Source organism: Eptesicus fuscus, chromosome 22, assembly GCF_027574615.1.
Source record: "Eptesicus fuscus isolate TK198812 chromosome 22, DD_ASM_mEF_20220401, whole genome shotgun sequence".
In the NCBI taxonomy this organism is placed as follows: domain Eukaryota; kingdom Metazoa; phylum Chordata; class Mammalia; order Chiroptera; family Vespertilionidae; genus Eptesicus; species Eptesicus fuscus.
Window position 1 is genome coordinate 15,558,037 of NC_072494.1, and position 17,305 is coordinate 15,575,341.

Below are 17,305 nucleotides of genomic sequence, written 5' to 3' on the forward strand. Positions count from 1 at the left end.
TCTCTTTCCGCCCCCCCCTCCTTCCCTCCCTTTCTCTCTCTAAATCAATAAATCTTCAAAAAAGGAAAAAAGAAATGGGGAAAGGAAGAAAGTGGTCCCAGTGGATGAAGAGAAGGGCCACGGGAAGGGCACAGCTGGTGAGGTAAGGGGAGAGGAGCTGGAGCCGAGGGCAGGCCGGTGGCATCTACTGGGCCAAGGAACAGTGGCCCACAGACAAGCACTGTTCTGCCCCTTTCCCACAGGCCTAGTTAGCAAAGCCAGCTGTCAAGGGTAGAAGGGGGGGGAGAGGGGAAAGGGCACTGACTCCAAGGTCAGCTGCCCCGCCTTTTGCAGCGATGACTGGTGAGGGCCCGTGTGTCCACCAGGGGACATAGTTCCTCTCAGTCCAAGGGCAAGGTCTGGCTGGAGGAGGTGGGAGCGTGACATCTGTGCTAGGTGCAGGAGAAAGGAGGGCCGGGAGACGAGGCTGGACACAGGGAAACCATCCCAAACCCACTCTCTCCACCCACAGCTTCCTGCCTCAGCTCTGCTTGAGGGGGCCAGAGAGGAAGTTGGAAAGTGACCAAAAAGGAAGTAGTAAAATACACATACCCCCTAAGCTCACCTCGGAATTACCTATCCTTAAATTACTTCCGAAGGTAAAAATATGCAAATAACCACAGGAGGTGCTAAGCTCGTTCACCGCCCTCGGTCCTCAGCAGAGGAGAGCTGTCATGTCATCCACCACTCCTGAGAAGGAATTCTCTCCGTCGGCTCCCTGAGGCTCAGCGATCAGGCACAGAGAGCGTGAGGAAAGGGTTCTGCCATAACCTCACACAGGCAAACACACGCCAGGATGTCTCCATCTCTAGAGATGGGCGTTCTGCAGGAGCCTGCAGCGTCCACAGGCAGCGACCGACCGACAGGTGTGAGCATTTGGGGAAAAAGTAAGAGGAAGGAGGTAGGGCTCGTTCCGCACAGAAAGGAGATTGTCTCCTGGTGATGGGGTGTGGGGAGAAGCTGCACGCGCCTTCTCAGACCAGCAGGGAGGAGGAGGCAAGAGCGGGAAGTAGCAGGAAATGTGGAAAGCCTCAGGAATGTTTCCAGAAAGGAAGGCTGAGCAAGCGGGACCAGAAGGAATGCCCAGACAAGAACTCTGGTTAGGGGGAGGGTAAGAGCCAGAGAAGTGGTGGAGGCTGAGCAGAACCCTTAAAAAAAAAAAAAATCAAACAGCAAATAGGTCACTGCCCCCTACACCCACCCAAGACACCGTTTTCTCGTGGTAGAAAGCTTTCGCTCCCGCCACAGTCAAATAAATGCCCTACCCAACGCCCCCGGTCCAGGTATGAGACGTGACCGCTGGTTCTGGGATGGGGGGGTCCTGGGGAGGGAAACTCGGGGAGTGGGGCCAGAAATCTACGAGCCAGTCTCTCTCCCACCCTCGTGCCAAACCCCAAGTCCAGCCCCCCTTCGGGGAGCCACCCTCGGAGGGGGGTGAAGGAAAGGAAAAGGGCTGTCTCTCATCTCACTCCTCAGACCCAGAGGTGGAAACTGTGACTTCCCACCTGGTGGAGCATGCAGGAAAACTGGGCCCAAAGCCCCAGAGAGAAAAAGAACAGGGAAACATGAGCAGATGGGAGTGTCTGGGGTTGAAGACGAAGCTTCTGAGGCGAAGACCTGGGTTCCACAAGGATCAATCTCCCGAGGGAGGGCAGTCCTACGACCGTGTTTTGGAGACTTCTAGGAGGCCAGGCTTCTGGACAATCCGACGTGGATTAAGGAAGGGGCGGGACATCTAGAAGGGCCGAGCCCCTAGAAAGGCGTGGTTTCGCGACTTCGAACACTAGCTCTTGGGGCAGGGTTCTGCCCTTTCGGGAGATAAGACTTTTTGGTAGGCAGCAGTCAGCTAGCCGAGAATCGTCGCGCCGAGGCGGAGTTTCGGGGAATGGGAAGCACGAACGTGCCGTTTCGTGTAGCAGCGCTTGAAAGCATGTCTAGGGGTGGGACTTCCAGGGAAGCTGGGCGACAGGGTGGGGTCAGGGACAATAACTAGAAAACAAGTCAGGGTTCAGGGATACAAAGCCCCCCGAGGCTGGGAGGTGGGACTTCCGGGGAGGGGGTCCTAGGGGGCGGGGCTTATGAATGAAGACCGGAAGTAGGGTCCCGGGAGAGGGGTTCCGGGGTGGACGAGTGGGTCACCTAAGGGGAAAAAAAAAGTCCCAACTCACCAGGGCCTCATGGAGTCTCCGCACCGCACCGCGGGATGATTTGGTTCTGGATCACGCCAGTGCCTCCTTAGGTCGCTGCTCCAACTTTCTCCCCGGGAAGGCCTCCCTGGAGAAACTTTATTGCACTCACTTCCGGCCTCGCTAACCCCTGACCCTCTACCCCACCGTCCCTCCTTCACCCGTCCCACTTTCCTGAATCAGCCAATAGCAGTGCGGGAACGCGCACAGAGCAGTTCTAGCCAATAAGAGGCCTATTTTTTACCTAAGCTCGTCCTTGAGAAACGTAACAAGTGCGCTCCAATAAGGGCTCGACGAGAAGCAAATATAAGCCAATAGGAGGCTTGGAGACGGAGTTGTCCCGCCTTAGATCGAAGGGACCAATAGAAAGTGCAGGCGGCGTGTTTGAAAGTGAGGCCAAAGTGGGTGGGAGCGCGTGCTGCTGGGAGTTGTTTGGAGGTTGGCGGCGCGGGGCTGACGATCTCAGGCAGAGCGATCATGTCGCACAAACAAATTTACTATTCGGACAAATACGACGATGAGGAGTTCGAGTACCGGTTAGTGCCGGCGTGGGGGCCATAACGAGGGGGTGAGCTTTGATAAGTGAGGGCACGAGGAGTTAGTAACTAGGACTGAAAAGACAGAATGGGCGCGTGCGCAGCAGATTAACGGGACGGGGTGGGGGGGTAGTTGAGGGCGTAAAGCGCATGCGCGAAGGTAGGCGACGCGTGTGAAAGTAACAGGACGGAATCTGGCGTGAGCCCCCTTGGGGGAGGTGCAGGTGGGCGTGGTTAGAGTGTTAGCCCGCAGACCACCTTCACCCCTTGGGGTTCCCGGGTCATTCTAAACTTCATTGAGCCCGTTGAACGTGCCTTCTTAAGACAGCTGGTATCACGGCAACACCGTAAAACACGGAACCTACTGGGAAAAGGTGGTAAAGGCGGGGCTCGAATTTTCCTCGGGTCAATACAGAGCGAGTGTCCCTCATTAATTCCTGAAAAAAAGGGCGTGGTTGTCCGGCTTGTATTGGGAGGGGGGCTTCGAGGGACTGGAATGGAATAAAACTGGCCAGGAACATTGAGAAAAGGCTTAACATGGACCCAGTCGATACCCTTCAAATATTTGAAGGGGGTTCGTTTAGGAAACAATAATGGAGTGTTTATAGATTCTACTGAAGTACAAGGGTAAGCATGGTGTCTGCTTTCAACAAACCTAAAATAATCCGTGGAGATACTGACAGACTTCAGAAAGAAGGTGATCATTGGTATGATATAGATACGAACAGTTTGTGATGGGAGCACATACGACTTGCCAAGGATGGTGAAGAAAGGAATTTCTACAGAGTCTGCATTTGATACATCCTAAACTCAGTACTAGAGTAAAAAATCGGAAGGGGTTCTACAAATGTCGGCCTTCCACTAACTGTATTAAGTGTGATACTTAAAACAACTTCCTGGTTTGTAGCTTGTCTTCTCAATCGAAGACCATGAAATGGAAACTTGCTTGTGTTTCTTCTCCAGTCTAGCACAGGCCTCTGGACCCTCTGGCTGGAGAGCTCCGCCTGTGCTTACAAATATGTTAATCGTCTTTATGCCAGGTCCGTGGGAAAAGACCCCAGGCCATGCTTGGACCCAATTAACTTCCTTTTCCTCAGCTGTTTCCTTGCACATCTGAACTGAGCTAACTAAAACGATGTGCTTGTAGCATTTGGTAGGGCCAGGGAGGAGAAGGCACTAGTTTCACCCTTGAAGATGTAATCTTGGCAGTGGTATTTAGGTTTAAGAAAAGCTTTTGTGTTTTGGTGGGGGGTTTGGTTTGTTTTGTTTTTTGTCTAATTAGTTATTGAAGCTAGTCTTTGTGCCAGGGGCTTGTTAGACTATTAGCTATTTTCAGACATTTAGACAAGAACAGATTCTTTAGAAAAAAAAATCTGTTACTAGTACATTTTCTTTTTTTAAAATATATTTTATTGATTTTTTTACAGAGAGGAAGGGAGAGGGAGTTAGAAACATCGATGAGAGAGAAACATTGATCAGCTGCTGCCTCCTGCACAACCCCTACTGGGGATGTGCCCGCAACCGAGGTACATGCCCTTGACCGGAATCGAACCTAGGACCTTTCAGTCCGCAGGCCGACACTCTACCCACTGAGCCAAACCAATTTTGGCTACATTTTCATTTATCATGATAAAGTCTATCTGGGTTAGCCCAATTCAAATTAGAGTAAGAGTAATAATTTCTTGGCCATGAAGAGACTTATCCTTGGTTAAGAAAGCAGGAAGTTTCCCAAAAGAAGTCTCATGGCACATCCCTTCAGAGTCAGGAAAATGAAATGAAGAATAGATTTTAAAGGCTAAGGCACTGACATTATTTCATCCTTTGTGCTGGCTCTTGCACGTAGCACTACATACTAGGCCTTTCTTCTTCACAAAAATCACTTCTCTTCCATACCAATCCTGTTCAAAACCACTTTTAATTATTATTAATCCCATGTGTACTGTGTATTGTTTTAGGATCATCAACTAGGAGACTAAGCTCCAGGAAGGCAGAGGCAATGTATCAACAGTGCCTGAAATTTAGGTGCTTGTTCACTTGAGTTATTAATTTGTACTTTTAAATATACCTTAGTGAGGATTTACATAAGTTGGCCTTTATTTCTAGCTGCCTGTATCCCACAATAAGATTAACTCCCTGCCATCAGAAACTCGTTTCTCTTTTCTTTTGTCTCTTGGCTTTGTATGCAGGCACTTGCCTAACAGACTGTACCCAGTACTGACAAATTCCCTACCTTCCCATGTTTCTGTTACAGGCATGTCATGTTGCCCAAGGACATAGCCAAGCTGGTCCCTAAAACCCATTTGATGTCTGAATCTGAATGGAGGAATCTTGGTGTTCAGCAGAGTCAGGGGTGGGTCCATTATATGATCCATGAACCAGGTCAGTGCAATGGCTGAAAGAACCATGTAGGGCTGTTCCACTGAGGAAATGATAGGTCACATAACCCAAAGAAATAAGGGGAAGGTGGGGGTGGTTCACCGGTTTCTTACCCCACCCGTCATCTAGAAAAATTGGAGTGACCAAAAATAGAGTGACGTATATAGGAAGTTCAGAGACAAGCTGTTCCTGAAAAACCTTTAGTATCTAATTCACTCAGAGGGTACTCTTTTTTTATTTTTATTTATATTTTATTGATTTTTTACAGAGAGGAAGAGAGAGGGATAGAGAGTTGGAAACATCGATGAGAGAGAAACATCAATCAGCTGCCTCCTGCACACCCCCTACTGGGGATGTGCCCGCAACCAAGGTACATGCCCTTGACCGGAATCGAACCTGGGACCTTTCAGTCCGCAGGCTGACACTCTATCCACTGAGCCAAACCGGTTTCGGCGGGTACTCTCTTTTTAAGGCCACATATACTCTGGGAGAGATTATGGTCCCTACTTCATTGTCCATCAGAAAGAATTCTTGGATGTGTTCCAAATAAGCCACGGAAAATATATTTCCTGATAAGGCACCAGACACCAAGCTGTCAAGCAAAACTAATAAAGGACACCCTGGGGCTTCACAAACAGAATAACTGATATTAACAATTGTATACTTGGCAGACAGGCCAGGCTTATGGGTCTGCTTCTAAAGCCATATGCTTAAATCTTAATTTAGTTATCAGGGTCCGAGTGGGTGATCGCTGGGAAATGGGAGCGGGATACCCTATAGAGGGTGCATAGACTGGTGTTAGTTTGTCTCTTAGATTTCACTCACTCTTCCAGAACCTCACATCTTGCTGTTCCGGAGGCCGCTGCCCAAGAAGCCAAAGTAATGAAGCTGGCGAGCCACTTTTCAGCCTCTAGCTCTACTCAGCTGTCCTCACTTGCTAACAGCTTTCTGATAACATTATGTTGCCTTCTTGTTTCTCACTTTGCTATTTAAAGGATGTTTAAAATACACTGTTTGAAATGTGCTGGTGACTGCTTTGCTACTTAAGCAGAGCCGGCAGCAGCACTGCCAGCCAGAGGAGTGCTCTGAGGGCTGCAGCCCCAGCTGCGTGTGACCCCTGAAACCATGATGAGTTCTGTACCCAGCAGAACACACGTGGCCGATGGAGGAAGCATCAGAATGAGACCAGGGCTGTAACAGGGATTGTGTACATTTGCTGTTTTGTTTTGTTTTCCTGCCAGGTGTATGTATGGGGATTTATGTTTCAATGTATTGGAAACTTTCCATTTTATTCAAGAACTCTATTTCATGTTAAAAGCCTTGATTAAAGAGGAATTTTTTTTATAATCTAATTCTCTGCTTGTCAAGGTTTTTCCCCCTCTCGGGGTGAGCATCACATTCAATATATGGTTCTAATTATACGCCCTTCAGTTAGATAATGAAGCTCAGCTTTGCTGATAATGAGGTTTATTTCAACAGTCAGGTAACTGTTTTTTTAATCTAATCTTAAAAGCAGACATGCTGTCGGACATGGACTGAAATATATTTTGATCTAACTACTGGCCAAAGGAAGAGGTTGTATAGGGATAACATCATCTCATCAAAACAAGTGAACTGTTTCCCACAGTCAGGGATGCTGCCTTTAATATAGCCCCAGTATTTGAAGGGTACACAAGGGTAAGCGGGGAGACCCATCAGCCAGAGGCTGGTAGTGCACATTGGTTGGGAGTTTTCAGTAGTTCTCACTTGGGCTGAGCATTGGAATCCCCTGGGTAGCTTTAAAAGTACTGATTTGTAAATCATTCCTAAAGGTGTTGACTTAATTGGCCTGGAGTGTGGCCTGGATGTGGGAATTTCCAGCATTCCTATGCAGGTAGTTACAGCACTAACTTTTGAGAAAACAGGAAACTAGCTGTTCAAGAAAACATTTCACTAAATCATACTTTTAAAAATAACAGTGCTAAGTAAGGGAGATCAATCTACCACCTTTTCCCTGTCTTCCGTCAGTTTGTTCCAAGAGCAGTACAAGTGTAGTCCCTGGACCGGAAGCATCAACATCATCTGGAAACTCATTAGAAATGTACATTCTTGGGCTCCACCCTAGACTTAACTGAATCAGAAACAAGGGTGGTTGGACCCAGCGACATTTTAACAAGCTTTCCAGGTGATTCTGGTGCATGCTTAGCTTGAGAAGCCACTGATAAAGGATTGGACCAGAGCTGATGTTTGAATGGGTTGTGTTGTTTTTTTTAAGGGGGGTGGGGGGGTGGGTTACCTCCAAAATATCACCTTTATTAATCATCAAGATAATAAAGCACATGGCTTATGTCATTAGGCAAGTGGGGCTTTATTTTTTTAGAGCTTACTTGAGAAAGAATGGTCTAGAAGCTTGGTTCTACCATTCACTTTATTTTGTGTGGCATCCCTTCACCTTTCTGAGCCTGTTGCCCATCTGTAAAACAGACATCATATCTACCTTAAAGGGTTTTTAGGAGTCATATGAGGCCGGCCAGGTGTGGTTCAGCAGTCTTCCAAATGATGAATGGATTCTAAACCTTATACAAAAAAAGTCTACAGACCAGTAGCATCATCATGACTGAGAACTTGTTAAATACAGATCTCAGTCCCCACCCAAGATCACCAGACAAATAGTAAGAACATTAGGGTTTGATGAACACTTAGACCATAGGCAATTGAATGAGAGTAAGGAGAGGAGTACAACGTGGGCACTGCCATCACTTGTACTTGCAAGAGCAATAACAGGTGATGCTTAAACTAAGCACCATCTGGAGCAAGGTGGGGCAAAGCTCTGTCTTGTCAATGAGGCTTAAATAATTAGCTTTATTGTTTATATCAGAGACAAATGAAAGTCCTACACACTAAAAGCGCACCTCCAAGATCTTCCTACCTCACAGGCAATGCTGACAACTGTTCTGATGTCCCTCCATCTGCTATAATATAAAATCCCTTCCAACACCAGTAGCAGCTCCTGACCCCAGCCAATAATAGGGTTATGGCTAATGAAAACAGCCGTGCACACGAGAGAATCTGAATACAAAACAAAGGTTAAAGTCAAGCCTCCCTTTATTTCTAACAGCAGAAAGCACCTCAAAATCCTTAGAGCATCTCCAACCACCACTCCTTTCGCACCCCAGCCCTCCCGCCCGGCCCCTCCTCATCCCCACCACCACCCCCTGAGCCCGGCCTCCACATTTCCGGGCAAAGGGTGACCACGTGGTTGTCGCTAATAACAACCCAGCACTGCTCCCGCCCGCTGGCTAAGGCTCGCGAGTGACAGTCGACTTGACCAATGAACACGTGAAGGTAGTCTGAGCGACAGCCAAAAGGACCAATTAAAATGAGTTAAGTGTGGCTCTGAGGTGGGACTGTGAGTACGGAAGCTGTCCTGGGACAAGAGGAGAGGAGAGAGGGAAAGACCTGGTGAAGGGGCTGAAGCAGGTGAGAACCTGAGAGAATTCAGCTGTCAGAAGAGTGGTGGGAAGAGGTGGGATTCGGGCTAGAAAGGGTGCGGAAGCCTGCAGAAGACGGCTGAGTTCTGGTCTGGGTGGAGGAAGGGAACGTATTTAAAGGGCCCAAGTCCCAGGAGCAGATAGACATTTAAAGAGACAGGTGCCCCAAAGGGAAGAGACATTTAAAGGTGTAGTTGCCCAAGATAGAGCAGACCCGAGGAACTGAGCTCGGCAGACACAACACCTTTAAAGTGGTAGCTGGAGCAGGACATTTTAAGACTAGAGCCAAGCTTAGAAAACATTTAAAAGAGGCATGGGCTGGATTTTGAGAACATGTTTACTAAAGAGGCAGGAATAAAGGAGTCAGTTGTCAAGGGCCTGGTGAGGAAAACCATGCCCTCCTGCTCTCCCCCATTTTCCTTTCTGGCTCCTCCAGGTTGCCTCGACCCCGGACCCCCTGTTCCCAAGCTATGGCCCCCAGTGCCCTTTAGATCTGGCGGGACTCCCGTGCTTGCGCCCCCTATTTGGGGGTCTGGGTGGCTACTGGAGGGCCTTGCAGAGGGGCAGAGAAGGCAGGACCATGGCATCTAGGGCCTCTGCACCTCCCCCAGGGCGCAACGTGACGGCGGGCATCATCATTGTTGGAGATGAGATCCTCAAGGTGTGTCTGGGACAGCAGAGGGGGGCGGGCGGGGCGTTCTCCTGTCCTTAAGAGTCTGCTCCACATTGTGTTGAAGGAGGGTGAACCAGGGTGGGGGTCCCCTTGCTGCCCTAGGATTCTGGAGTGAGTCCAGAGTGGTGGAGGAAAAGTGACCCTCATTCTTTCAATTAATTATTCCGTTGAAAAGCTTACAGCAAAGTTTCTACAGTTTGCCTAGCAGTATGGTATAGGGATGAGGAGCTTTACAGAAATGACAAGGAGTCAGCATGTAAAGGAAGTATAGGTGCATGTATTATTTAAAAGTTAAATCCAACCTAATTGAGGAATGAGCCAAGGCACGCAGCAGAGTGGGTGGGATAGAAGAAAAGTATGAGAAGAGAGAAACCCCTTCTGAATAATCAGGGAAGTCATGGTAGGCATCAGGTTTGTGATAGTAATAGTGATCCCTATTTTTTGAATGCTTACTAGGACCTGGCAGTAAGCTTATTACATCATATATGTGATTTTACTAATCCTCACAACAACCCCATGACATTGGTACTTTTATATAAGCCATCTTTTAACATATTTGTATTGATTTCAGAGAGGAAGGAGAGAGAGAGAAAGAGAGAAACATCAATGATGAGAGAGAACCTTGATCGGCTGCCTCCTGCAAGCCCCCTACTGGGGATCAAGCCCACAACCTGGGCATGTGCCCTTGACCGGAATCGAATCTGGGACCTTTCAGTTCCTAGGCCGGCACTCTATCCACTGAGCCAAACCGGCTAGGGCTATATATATATTTATTGATATCAGAGAGGAAGGGAGAGAGAGATAGAAACATCAGTGATGAGGGAGAATCACCAACCGGCTGCCTTCTGCACCGCGCACCCCCCCCCCCCCCTACACAAACACACACTGGAGACTGAGCCCGCAACCCGGGCATGTGCCCTTGACCGGAATCGAACCCAGGACCCCTGAGTCCACAGGCCAACACTCTATATCCACTGAGCCAAACTGGCCAGGGCTATAAGTCTTAATTAATATACTATGAGACTAAGGCTCAGAGAGATTGAGAAACTTGCCCAAAGTAACACAGCTAAGAAGTGCTAAATGGACTTGATTCTCACTCCAGAGCAACCACTTAACCACTAACCTCTGTAGAACAATAGTGGAGATGGCATAGACAGCCTCAAATATTCTGCAAAAGAATTTGAACTTTATTCTGTATATGGTTGGAAACAACAAATGGCTTTTGAGTCCAAGAGTGATGCAATCACAGTAACACATTAGGAAGGGTATTCAGGAGGCACCAGGCAGAGCACTGTGGCTGGAGCTGGGAGCCTGGCCAGGAGGCTGTTGCAACTATTCAGGTGAAAGGTGCCAAAGACCTGCTTGGTGGCAGTTGGGACAGGGAGAAGAGAGCAGATGGGGACATATTTCAGAAGTGGAGTTGACAGCATGAAGGGCCTGACTGGCTGTGGACAGTGTCTGGGGATGCTATTAACAGCCAGGGTTAGGGTGAAGATGCCCAATAGGCATTTGATGCCAGGGGACTGAGACTGACCGGGTTGGCGAGGAAGTAGAGCAGTTGTCACATGGGATTGATCATTGAATTCATAAACATAGATGAGGTCAAGGTCACAGTGCAGAGAAGGAGGCCCAAGATATAGCACATCATCCCTGACTAAACATGGATCTTCTCGCTCTGGTGCTCAGTCCAGAATTCTTGGCAGCCTGAGGTGGTATCCCCCAGAGAGCGGAGTGCCCCATCATCAGGCAGATGCAGCTTTCATCCCTGCCCCCTTTGCCCTTCATCCCACGGCACTGACGCTCACCTTCCCCATCTCCAACCTCCCAGGGACACACTCAGGACACCAACACCTACTTCCTGTGCCGGACACTGCGCTCCCTGGGGGTCCAGGTGTGCCGAGTCTCTGTTGTCCCCGATGAGGTAGCCACCATTGCTGCTGAGATCACCTCTTTTTCCAGCCGCTTCACTCATGTCCTCACGGCAGGGGGCATTGGTCCCACCCATGATGATGTGACCTTTGAGGCAGCAGCACAGGCCTTTGGGGATGAGCTCAAGCCACACCCTGAGCTGCAGGCCGCCATCAAAGCCCTAGGAAAGCAGGGCTGGGAGAAGCTGTCGCTGGTGCCCTCCTCTGCCCGCCTGCATTACGGCACAGACCCTCACACTGGCCGCCCCTTCAAATTCCCACTGGTCTCGGTCCGCAACGTCTACCTCTTCCCAGGCATTCCAGAGCTGCTGCGGCGGGTGCTGGAGGGCCTGAAGGGACTATTTCAAAACGCAGCTGTCCAGTTCCACCTGCGGGAGCTGTATGTGGCCGCTGACGAGGCCTCCATCGCCCCCATCCTGGCTGAGGCCCAGGCCCACTTTGGACGCAGGCTTGGCCTGGGTTCCTACCCTGACTGGGGCAGCAACTACTATCAGGTGAAGGTGACACTGGACTCCCAGGAAGAAGAGCCCCTGGAGGAATGCCTGGCCTACCTGACCGCACGTCTGCCTCCGGGATCACTGGTCCCCTACGTACCCAATGCCATGGAGCAGGCCAGTGAGGCTGTTTACAAACTCGCCAAGTCAGGTAGGGGCCTCCGGCGGGTGGGGGGACGGGCACAGGTACCAAACCACAGGTGCCACCCTAGGTCTCAGGAAAGCAGGGGCTTTTGGAGGCTCCCAAAAATCCAGGAGAAGGTAGAAGATGACGATTCATTCATTCCTCCAATAAGTATTGAGTGAGTACCCACTTTCACCAGCACTGTGCTGGGTGTTGGGGAGATAGCGCAACAGGACAGATGGACACCCACTCCATGGACAAGCAGTTTAACAGGAAAGGTAAACTTTAAACAGATAATTATGCGTGACATGTCAGTGTGAGGGGGGCTGCACGGCAAGGAGATCAGCCTCAATCTGAGGTCAGAGAAGGCTTCTCTGGGCAAGTGATGTGTAAGCTGCATGACACGGAGCATTTGGCCAGACCAGGAGCCGGCGGAGCACACAGTATGAGAGAGGTCCAGAGGAGGTTTAGGAGAGCGGAAAGAAACCAGGATCCCGGAGCGGGAGACGCTGAGAGGCGATGCGGCTGAATGGCAGGCAGGGAGCACTCTGCCGGCCTAGTAGGCAGCATGAAGGAATCTGGACTTGATCCTAGAAACGCTGGGAAAATATTGAAGGGTTTTAAGCAAGGGCATCATGGTTGCCACTACCCTTTGACGGCCATAGGTGTCACACGAGATGGGTAATGGCCTCTTCCCTACCTGTCCGGCAGGGTCCTCTCTAGGGAAAAAGGTGGCAGGCGCCCTGCAGACCATTGAGACCGCCCTGGCTCGGTACAGGCTCACCCAGCTCTGCGTGGGCTTCAATGGGGGCAAGGACTGCACGGCCCTCCTGCACCTCGTCCATGCCGCTGTGCAGAGGTGAGCCTCTCCCCCGGAGACAAGGCCCCGAGAAACCAAGATCCCTGCTCCGCCCCGTGTTCTAGCTCCCCATCCCGGGAAGCGGAAGGGAAAAGTGGTGTCTGGGCGGCAGTAAGTCATAGTGACCTCTCAGTTCCATTCCACCTTATTTATTGAGCATCTGCCACCGGCCGGGCCCCGGATGTGGAAGGTCCTGGTTCTGTTGAGGAGGTGAGATTTACCCACCTGAAACAGGGGTGTGTGCCCCAGGTTTGAGAGGTGAGAGATCAGAGTGGGCTTCCTGGAGGAAGCAGGTTCTGATGGATGGGAAAGACAAGGAAAGGGTGTGCATCCCAGGAGCCAAGGAGAACAGTGCATTCCCCTGCCTTTGCTGGCCAGCCTGTGGTTTTTCTCCCCCTCTCCCCCAGGAAATGCCCTGACACTCAAGAACCCCTCCAGATCCTATATATCCGCACCATCTCCCCTTTCCCTGAGCTGGAGCAGTTTCTACAGGACACCATCAAGAGGTACTAGGGGCCTGAAGGTTTGGGCTCCACGAGGGGTTTGGAGAAGCCCATTTGTGACCCCCCCAGCCCTCTTCCTTCCTCAGGTACAATCTGCGGGTGCTGGAGGCCGAGGGCGAGATGAAGCAGGCCCTGAGCCAGCTGCGGGCACAGCACCCCCAGCTGGAGGCTGCCCTGATGGGCACCCGCCGCACGGACCCCTCCTCCTGCAGCCTCCATCCCTTCAGCCCCACCGACCCAGGCTGGCCCTCGTTCATGCGCATCAACCCGCTGCTGGTAATGCCTTCAGTCCCTGCCCCCTGTCAGTCAGTGCACCCCGGCTGCCTGAGGTAGGGACATTGGAGCCTGGGGCTTGGAGGAAGGGGCCCCATCATCCAAGGAAGGCTGTGCTATTTGTTCGTTCAGCCTTTCGACCAATATTTATTGAGCACTCATTCCGTGGCAGGCATTGTGCTTTTTGCTACAGACAGAACAGTGACTTAGACCTGTGCTGTCCAATATGGTCACCGTTAGCCATCTGCTTACACTCAAAGCATGAAGTACACATGACTGAATTGGACATCTGAAAAGGATGAATTTCGGTGGCATGTGAATTGCATCTCAGCTTTAAAAATTAAACACAATTCAGAAGTAGTTCTTCAGTTGCACTAGCCACCGTGGAGTGCCCACCACATTAGGCAGCACAGCAAGAGAACAGTTCGTCGCTGCAGCAAGTTCTGCGGGACAGCTGGCTTCCCCAGACATAGCCCTTCCTGTCCTCTGGAGCTGACCTGCCCGCGGAGGGTGGGTTGGGAGTGGAGAGGGACAGGATGAAGACTTCTCTCTCTCATCGCTTGGCTTACACAGAGCGAGACGTACCGGCCAATCAGATAACAGGCCCTCGGAGGCCAAGGGAGCAGAGGAACCCTGACCGGGCCCCTCCCCAGGCAGCAGAGGGCAGAGTGGGAGAGGGCAGCATTGGTGACTCTTCTCTGACTCTGCCCTCCCAGGACTGGACCTACAGAGACATCTGGGACTTCCTGCGTCAGCTGTTTGTCCCATACTGCATCCTGTATGACCGAGGGTAAGGGTGTGGGGAGGGCATGGGTGTGGAGAAACGTGTAGGTGCCGAGATAGGGGGAGCCGGCTCACCACACACTCGCCCTCTGTTCTCCTGGCTCCAGCTACACGTCCCTGGGGAGCCGGGAGAACACGGTGCGGAACCCGGCCCTGAAGTACCTGGGCCCGGGAGGGCAGCCCACCTACCGGCCAGCCTACCTACTTGAGAATGAAGACGAAGAACGGAACTCCCGCATGTGACCGCCACGCCTGCCCACTCCAGAAGAGGAAGGAGGAGGCTGCCCGGGGGTGTAACCTCTCAATAAACGGTGCCTCCTCTCCTGTGCCTGTGTCTTCCTGCTCCCACGGGGATGGGGAGAGCAGCGTGGGCCAGGCCCCTGAGGCTGGAAAGGCGCTCTTGTTGGTGATTCTGACTGAATGCCAACCACCAGGGGGCAGAAGCGGGGAGTTGTGCCAACCACTTGGGGGTACCAGCAACCAGGCAGGGCACCCAAGGTTTCTAGGCTCAGGCTGGAGGGAGGGAAGCTGAGCTGGCCTGGCTGTGGAGGATGAAAGATGGAGTGGCCAGCTCCTCCTCCTCCTCCTAACCCCACCCCTCCTTCATGGCTGTGCATAGGGGCTGACTCAGCCCATTCTCGGGCCCAGAACCTTCCCCGTGTTAGACCCTGGGGCCTTTGTCCCTGTAGTCATGAGGCCTGGGGGGGTGGGGACAGTGTTGATAAAAGGTGCCAGGGGCAGCTCCCACACCCTTCCTCACAGCTGCTGCCCACATGCAGGCCCGGACACAGCCCCTGGCCCAGGCGCTGCCTTTCTCCCCCAGAGGGGCCCTGCGAGACGCTGGGCTCTGGGTGCCTGTTGTAAAGATGGGCACCAGGTGGGAGGGCCTGCAGCGCACCCTGAGGGCGGTTGCCTACGTCCTCCTCTGCTGCTGGTGTGTCAAGGAGCTGCTGGATTAATGGCAGCAGGAAACGCCTCTTTCAGGTGAGCAAGGCAGGACAGACCGACAGGAGGCATGGCCGCTGCTGCTGCTGTGGCAGAGACTGTCTCTCAGCTTTCTATTCTCTTTAGTGCCAAGCTCCACCCCCATCAAGACTCCCAGGGCCAGCTGCGTGTGACCAAGGATGGGCCACACACGAGGAGTGAAGTGTGGATCCAGCTTTGGGTCGGTGCCATCTGTGTCAGACCCGCCTCATCTCCGGGCCTCCATTTCCAGCCCCCGCCTCTGGTGCGCGGGACCTTGGCCTGCTGGCTAGGACCCTCATGAGACTGCAGCGGGACCTGGCACTTCTCCAAGCCTGGCACAGTGCGCCCACCGGCCCAGATGGCTGACCTTACCATATCCTCTGAGTGCCAGGAAGGGGCTGCCCCCTAACATCTCTGTTTGAGAACCCCTGAGCTACATACATAATAAATAGGCCTTGGGCCTACAAGTTCTGCATGTCAGAAAAAGCACTGCCAGGGACTCGGAGCCAGGGGGCTGAGCAGGGAGGGAAGGAGGTTGTCCTAGATGGGACTGAGGCGGAAAGCCAGGTTTCCTGACTCACGAGGGGCTGAGTGGGTAGGGTGGAAAAGCCCAGCTCCTCCCAACCTGTGGGTAGGGAGGGGTCCGGCTTGGGCGGGGTCTTCTGTGAGGCCCTGTGTGTTAGGATGGGAACTCCAATAGAAGGCCTGGTCTGGCCAGCTCCTGCCTCTGAGGGTCTCGGAGAAAGCCCTGGGCTGATGCTGGTCCAGCTCACGGAGGAAGTAAGGGCCCTGTTCCTCCAGCTCACAAAGCTGCCATTGGCCCCTCAGGCTCATCACAGGACACACACAGCCAGAGCAGCAGAATCGGCTTCCCCTCCCCGGCAGCCACCACCACCTGCTTTCCCAGAATTACTCCCAGCGGTAGGTACACATGAACTACTTCCGACGTCTTGCTCACGCTCACTCATGCGTACGGACATGCCCATTCACAGTCCCCTACAACCTCAGAGCCAGCCAGAGGACAAAGCGTCCCTGGGATCTCTACCCTCATTCCCTGGCCCCTCTTGGGGTCCAGTTATTGCCCCCCCTCTTTCTCTCCTGGGGAACTGGCCTGGAGATGGTGTATTGCGCCCTCCCCCAACTCCCAGGCACCAGCTCTTCCTCAGCCTTCTTCTTAGTTTAACGCCTTTTTCCCTGGCCTTGCTTTATTTTTATTTTTGTAAAGGTACTGTATGCCTAGAGTAAAGGATTCTAATAGTAAATGGCAAAACTCCCTCCTATACCGACCCTCCCGCCCTCAGCTCTCCTCCCTGGAGGTAACCATGGTTACCAGTTTCTTGGAGAGCAGTATAGAGATAGTCTATGCATATATTGCCTATTCATTCACCTAACAAATATCGAGTACCTACTATATACCATTCTTTTTCGTGGCAGCATAGTTCTCCAACTCAAGATTATTTCTTATCTCTGGCAGCTCATCCCCCCTCTTTGGGCACCCACAGATCTGTGCTCTGGGCTGGTCCCTTCAGAGCCCCACCCTCATCCCAGGGCACATAAGTGAGAAGAGGCAATCCAGGCAGAGAGGTTAGTGGTGGAGGTGGACATAGAGTTGATCCTCCCAAGTGAATCTGGGGCTCATTACCTGCTCCCTCTCTCGCCAGAGCCAGCCCTTCCCTGGCCTTCTGCCTCCTTTTCCTTTCTTGGCCCCACTCCCACCGAGCTGAGCAGTGCCGGGAGGTGGACCCTGGGGTTTGAGAGTTCTGGGTGGAAGGGCTTTGGCCGGGGGAAGGGATGCCCGGCCAAGACCACCGGGGAAGTGGCAGGTGGAGGAAGGCAGAGCCCAGGGCGATGGCCTGTGGCGAGGAGCTGAGGGAGTGTAGAGACGTCCAGGGGCCGAAGGAGCGTGTCCGAGCTGAAAAGAGCCCTGGATGTGGAAAGACTGAGAGCCTTTCACACCACAAAGCGCGTGAGCCTTACGAAAGTCCGCCTCAAACGTTGCAGGCCCTGGCTGGGTGGCTCAATGGGCTGGAGCAACGTTCCCCACACACAAAGATTTCAGGTTCAGTTCCTGGTCAGGGCACATACCTGGATGGTG

At 52.1% G+C, this 17,305-nt stretch overlaps 3 protein-coding genes across 3 annotated transcripts; all 3 read left to right on the forward strand.

Annotated features, from left to right (window-relative positions):
* The first annotated feature begins 2,629 nt into the window (after window positions 1–2,629).
* On the forward strand, window positions 2,630–6,484 carry CKS1B (CDC28 protein kinase regulatory subunit 1B). The gene is made up of 3 exons (XM_008155738.3): window positions 2,630–2,761; window positions 5,013–5,140; window positions 5,971–6,484. The coding sequence occupies exons 1-3, from the start codon at window positions 2,703–2,705 to the stop codon at window positions 6,018–6,020; spliced, it is 237 nt and encodes a 78-aa protein (XP_008153960.1). The 5' UTR covers window positions 2,630–2,702; the 3' UTR covers window positions 6,021–6,484.
* Window positions 6,485–8,529: 2,045 nt separating this feature from the next.
* Window positions 8,530–14,564, forward strand: FLAD1 (flavin adenine dinucleotide synthetase 1). Its single transcript, XM_054712069.1, has 8 exons — window positions 8,530–8,596; window positions 9,044–9,268; window positions 11,109–11,853; window positions 12,538–12,685; window positions 13,093–13,191; window positions 13,275–13,464; window positions 14,178–14,251; window positions 14,352–14,564. Exons 2-8 carry the CDS (start codon window positions 9,188–9,190, stop codon window positions 14,485–14,487), a joined length of 1,473 nt encoding a protein of 490 aa, XP_054568044.1. The 5' UTR covers window positions 8,530–8,596; window positions 9,044–9,187; the 3' UTR covers window positions 14,488–14,564.
* Window positions 14,565–14,858: 294 nt separating this feature from the next.
* Window positions 14,859–15,645, forward strand: LENEP (lens epithelial protein). Its single transcript, XM_028131469.2, has 2 exons — window positions 14,859–15,228; window positions 15,316–15,645. Exon 1 carries the CDS (start codon window positions 15,018–15,020, stop codon window positions 15,201–15,203), a length of 186 nt encoding a protein of 61 aa, XP_027987270.2. The 5' UTR covers window positions 14,859–15,017; the 3' UTR covers window positions 15,204–15,228; window positions 15,316–15,645.
* The last annotated feature ends 1,660 nt before the right edge of the window (window positions 15,646–17,305 follow it).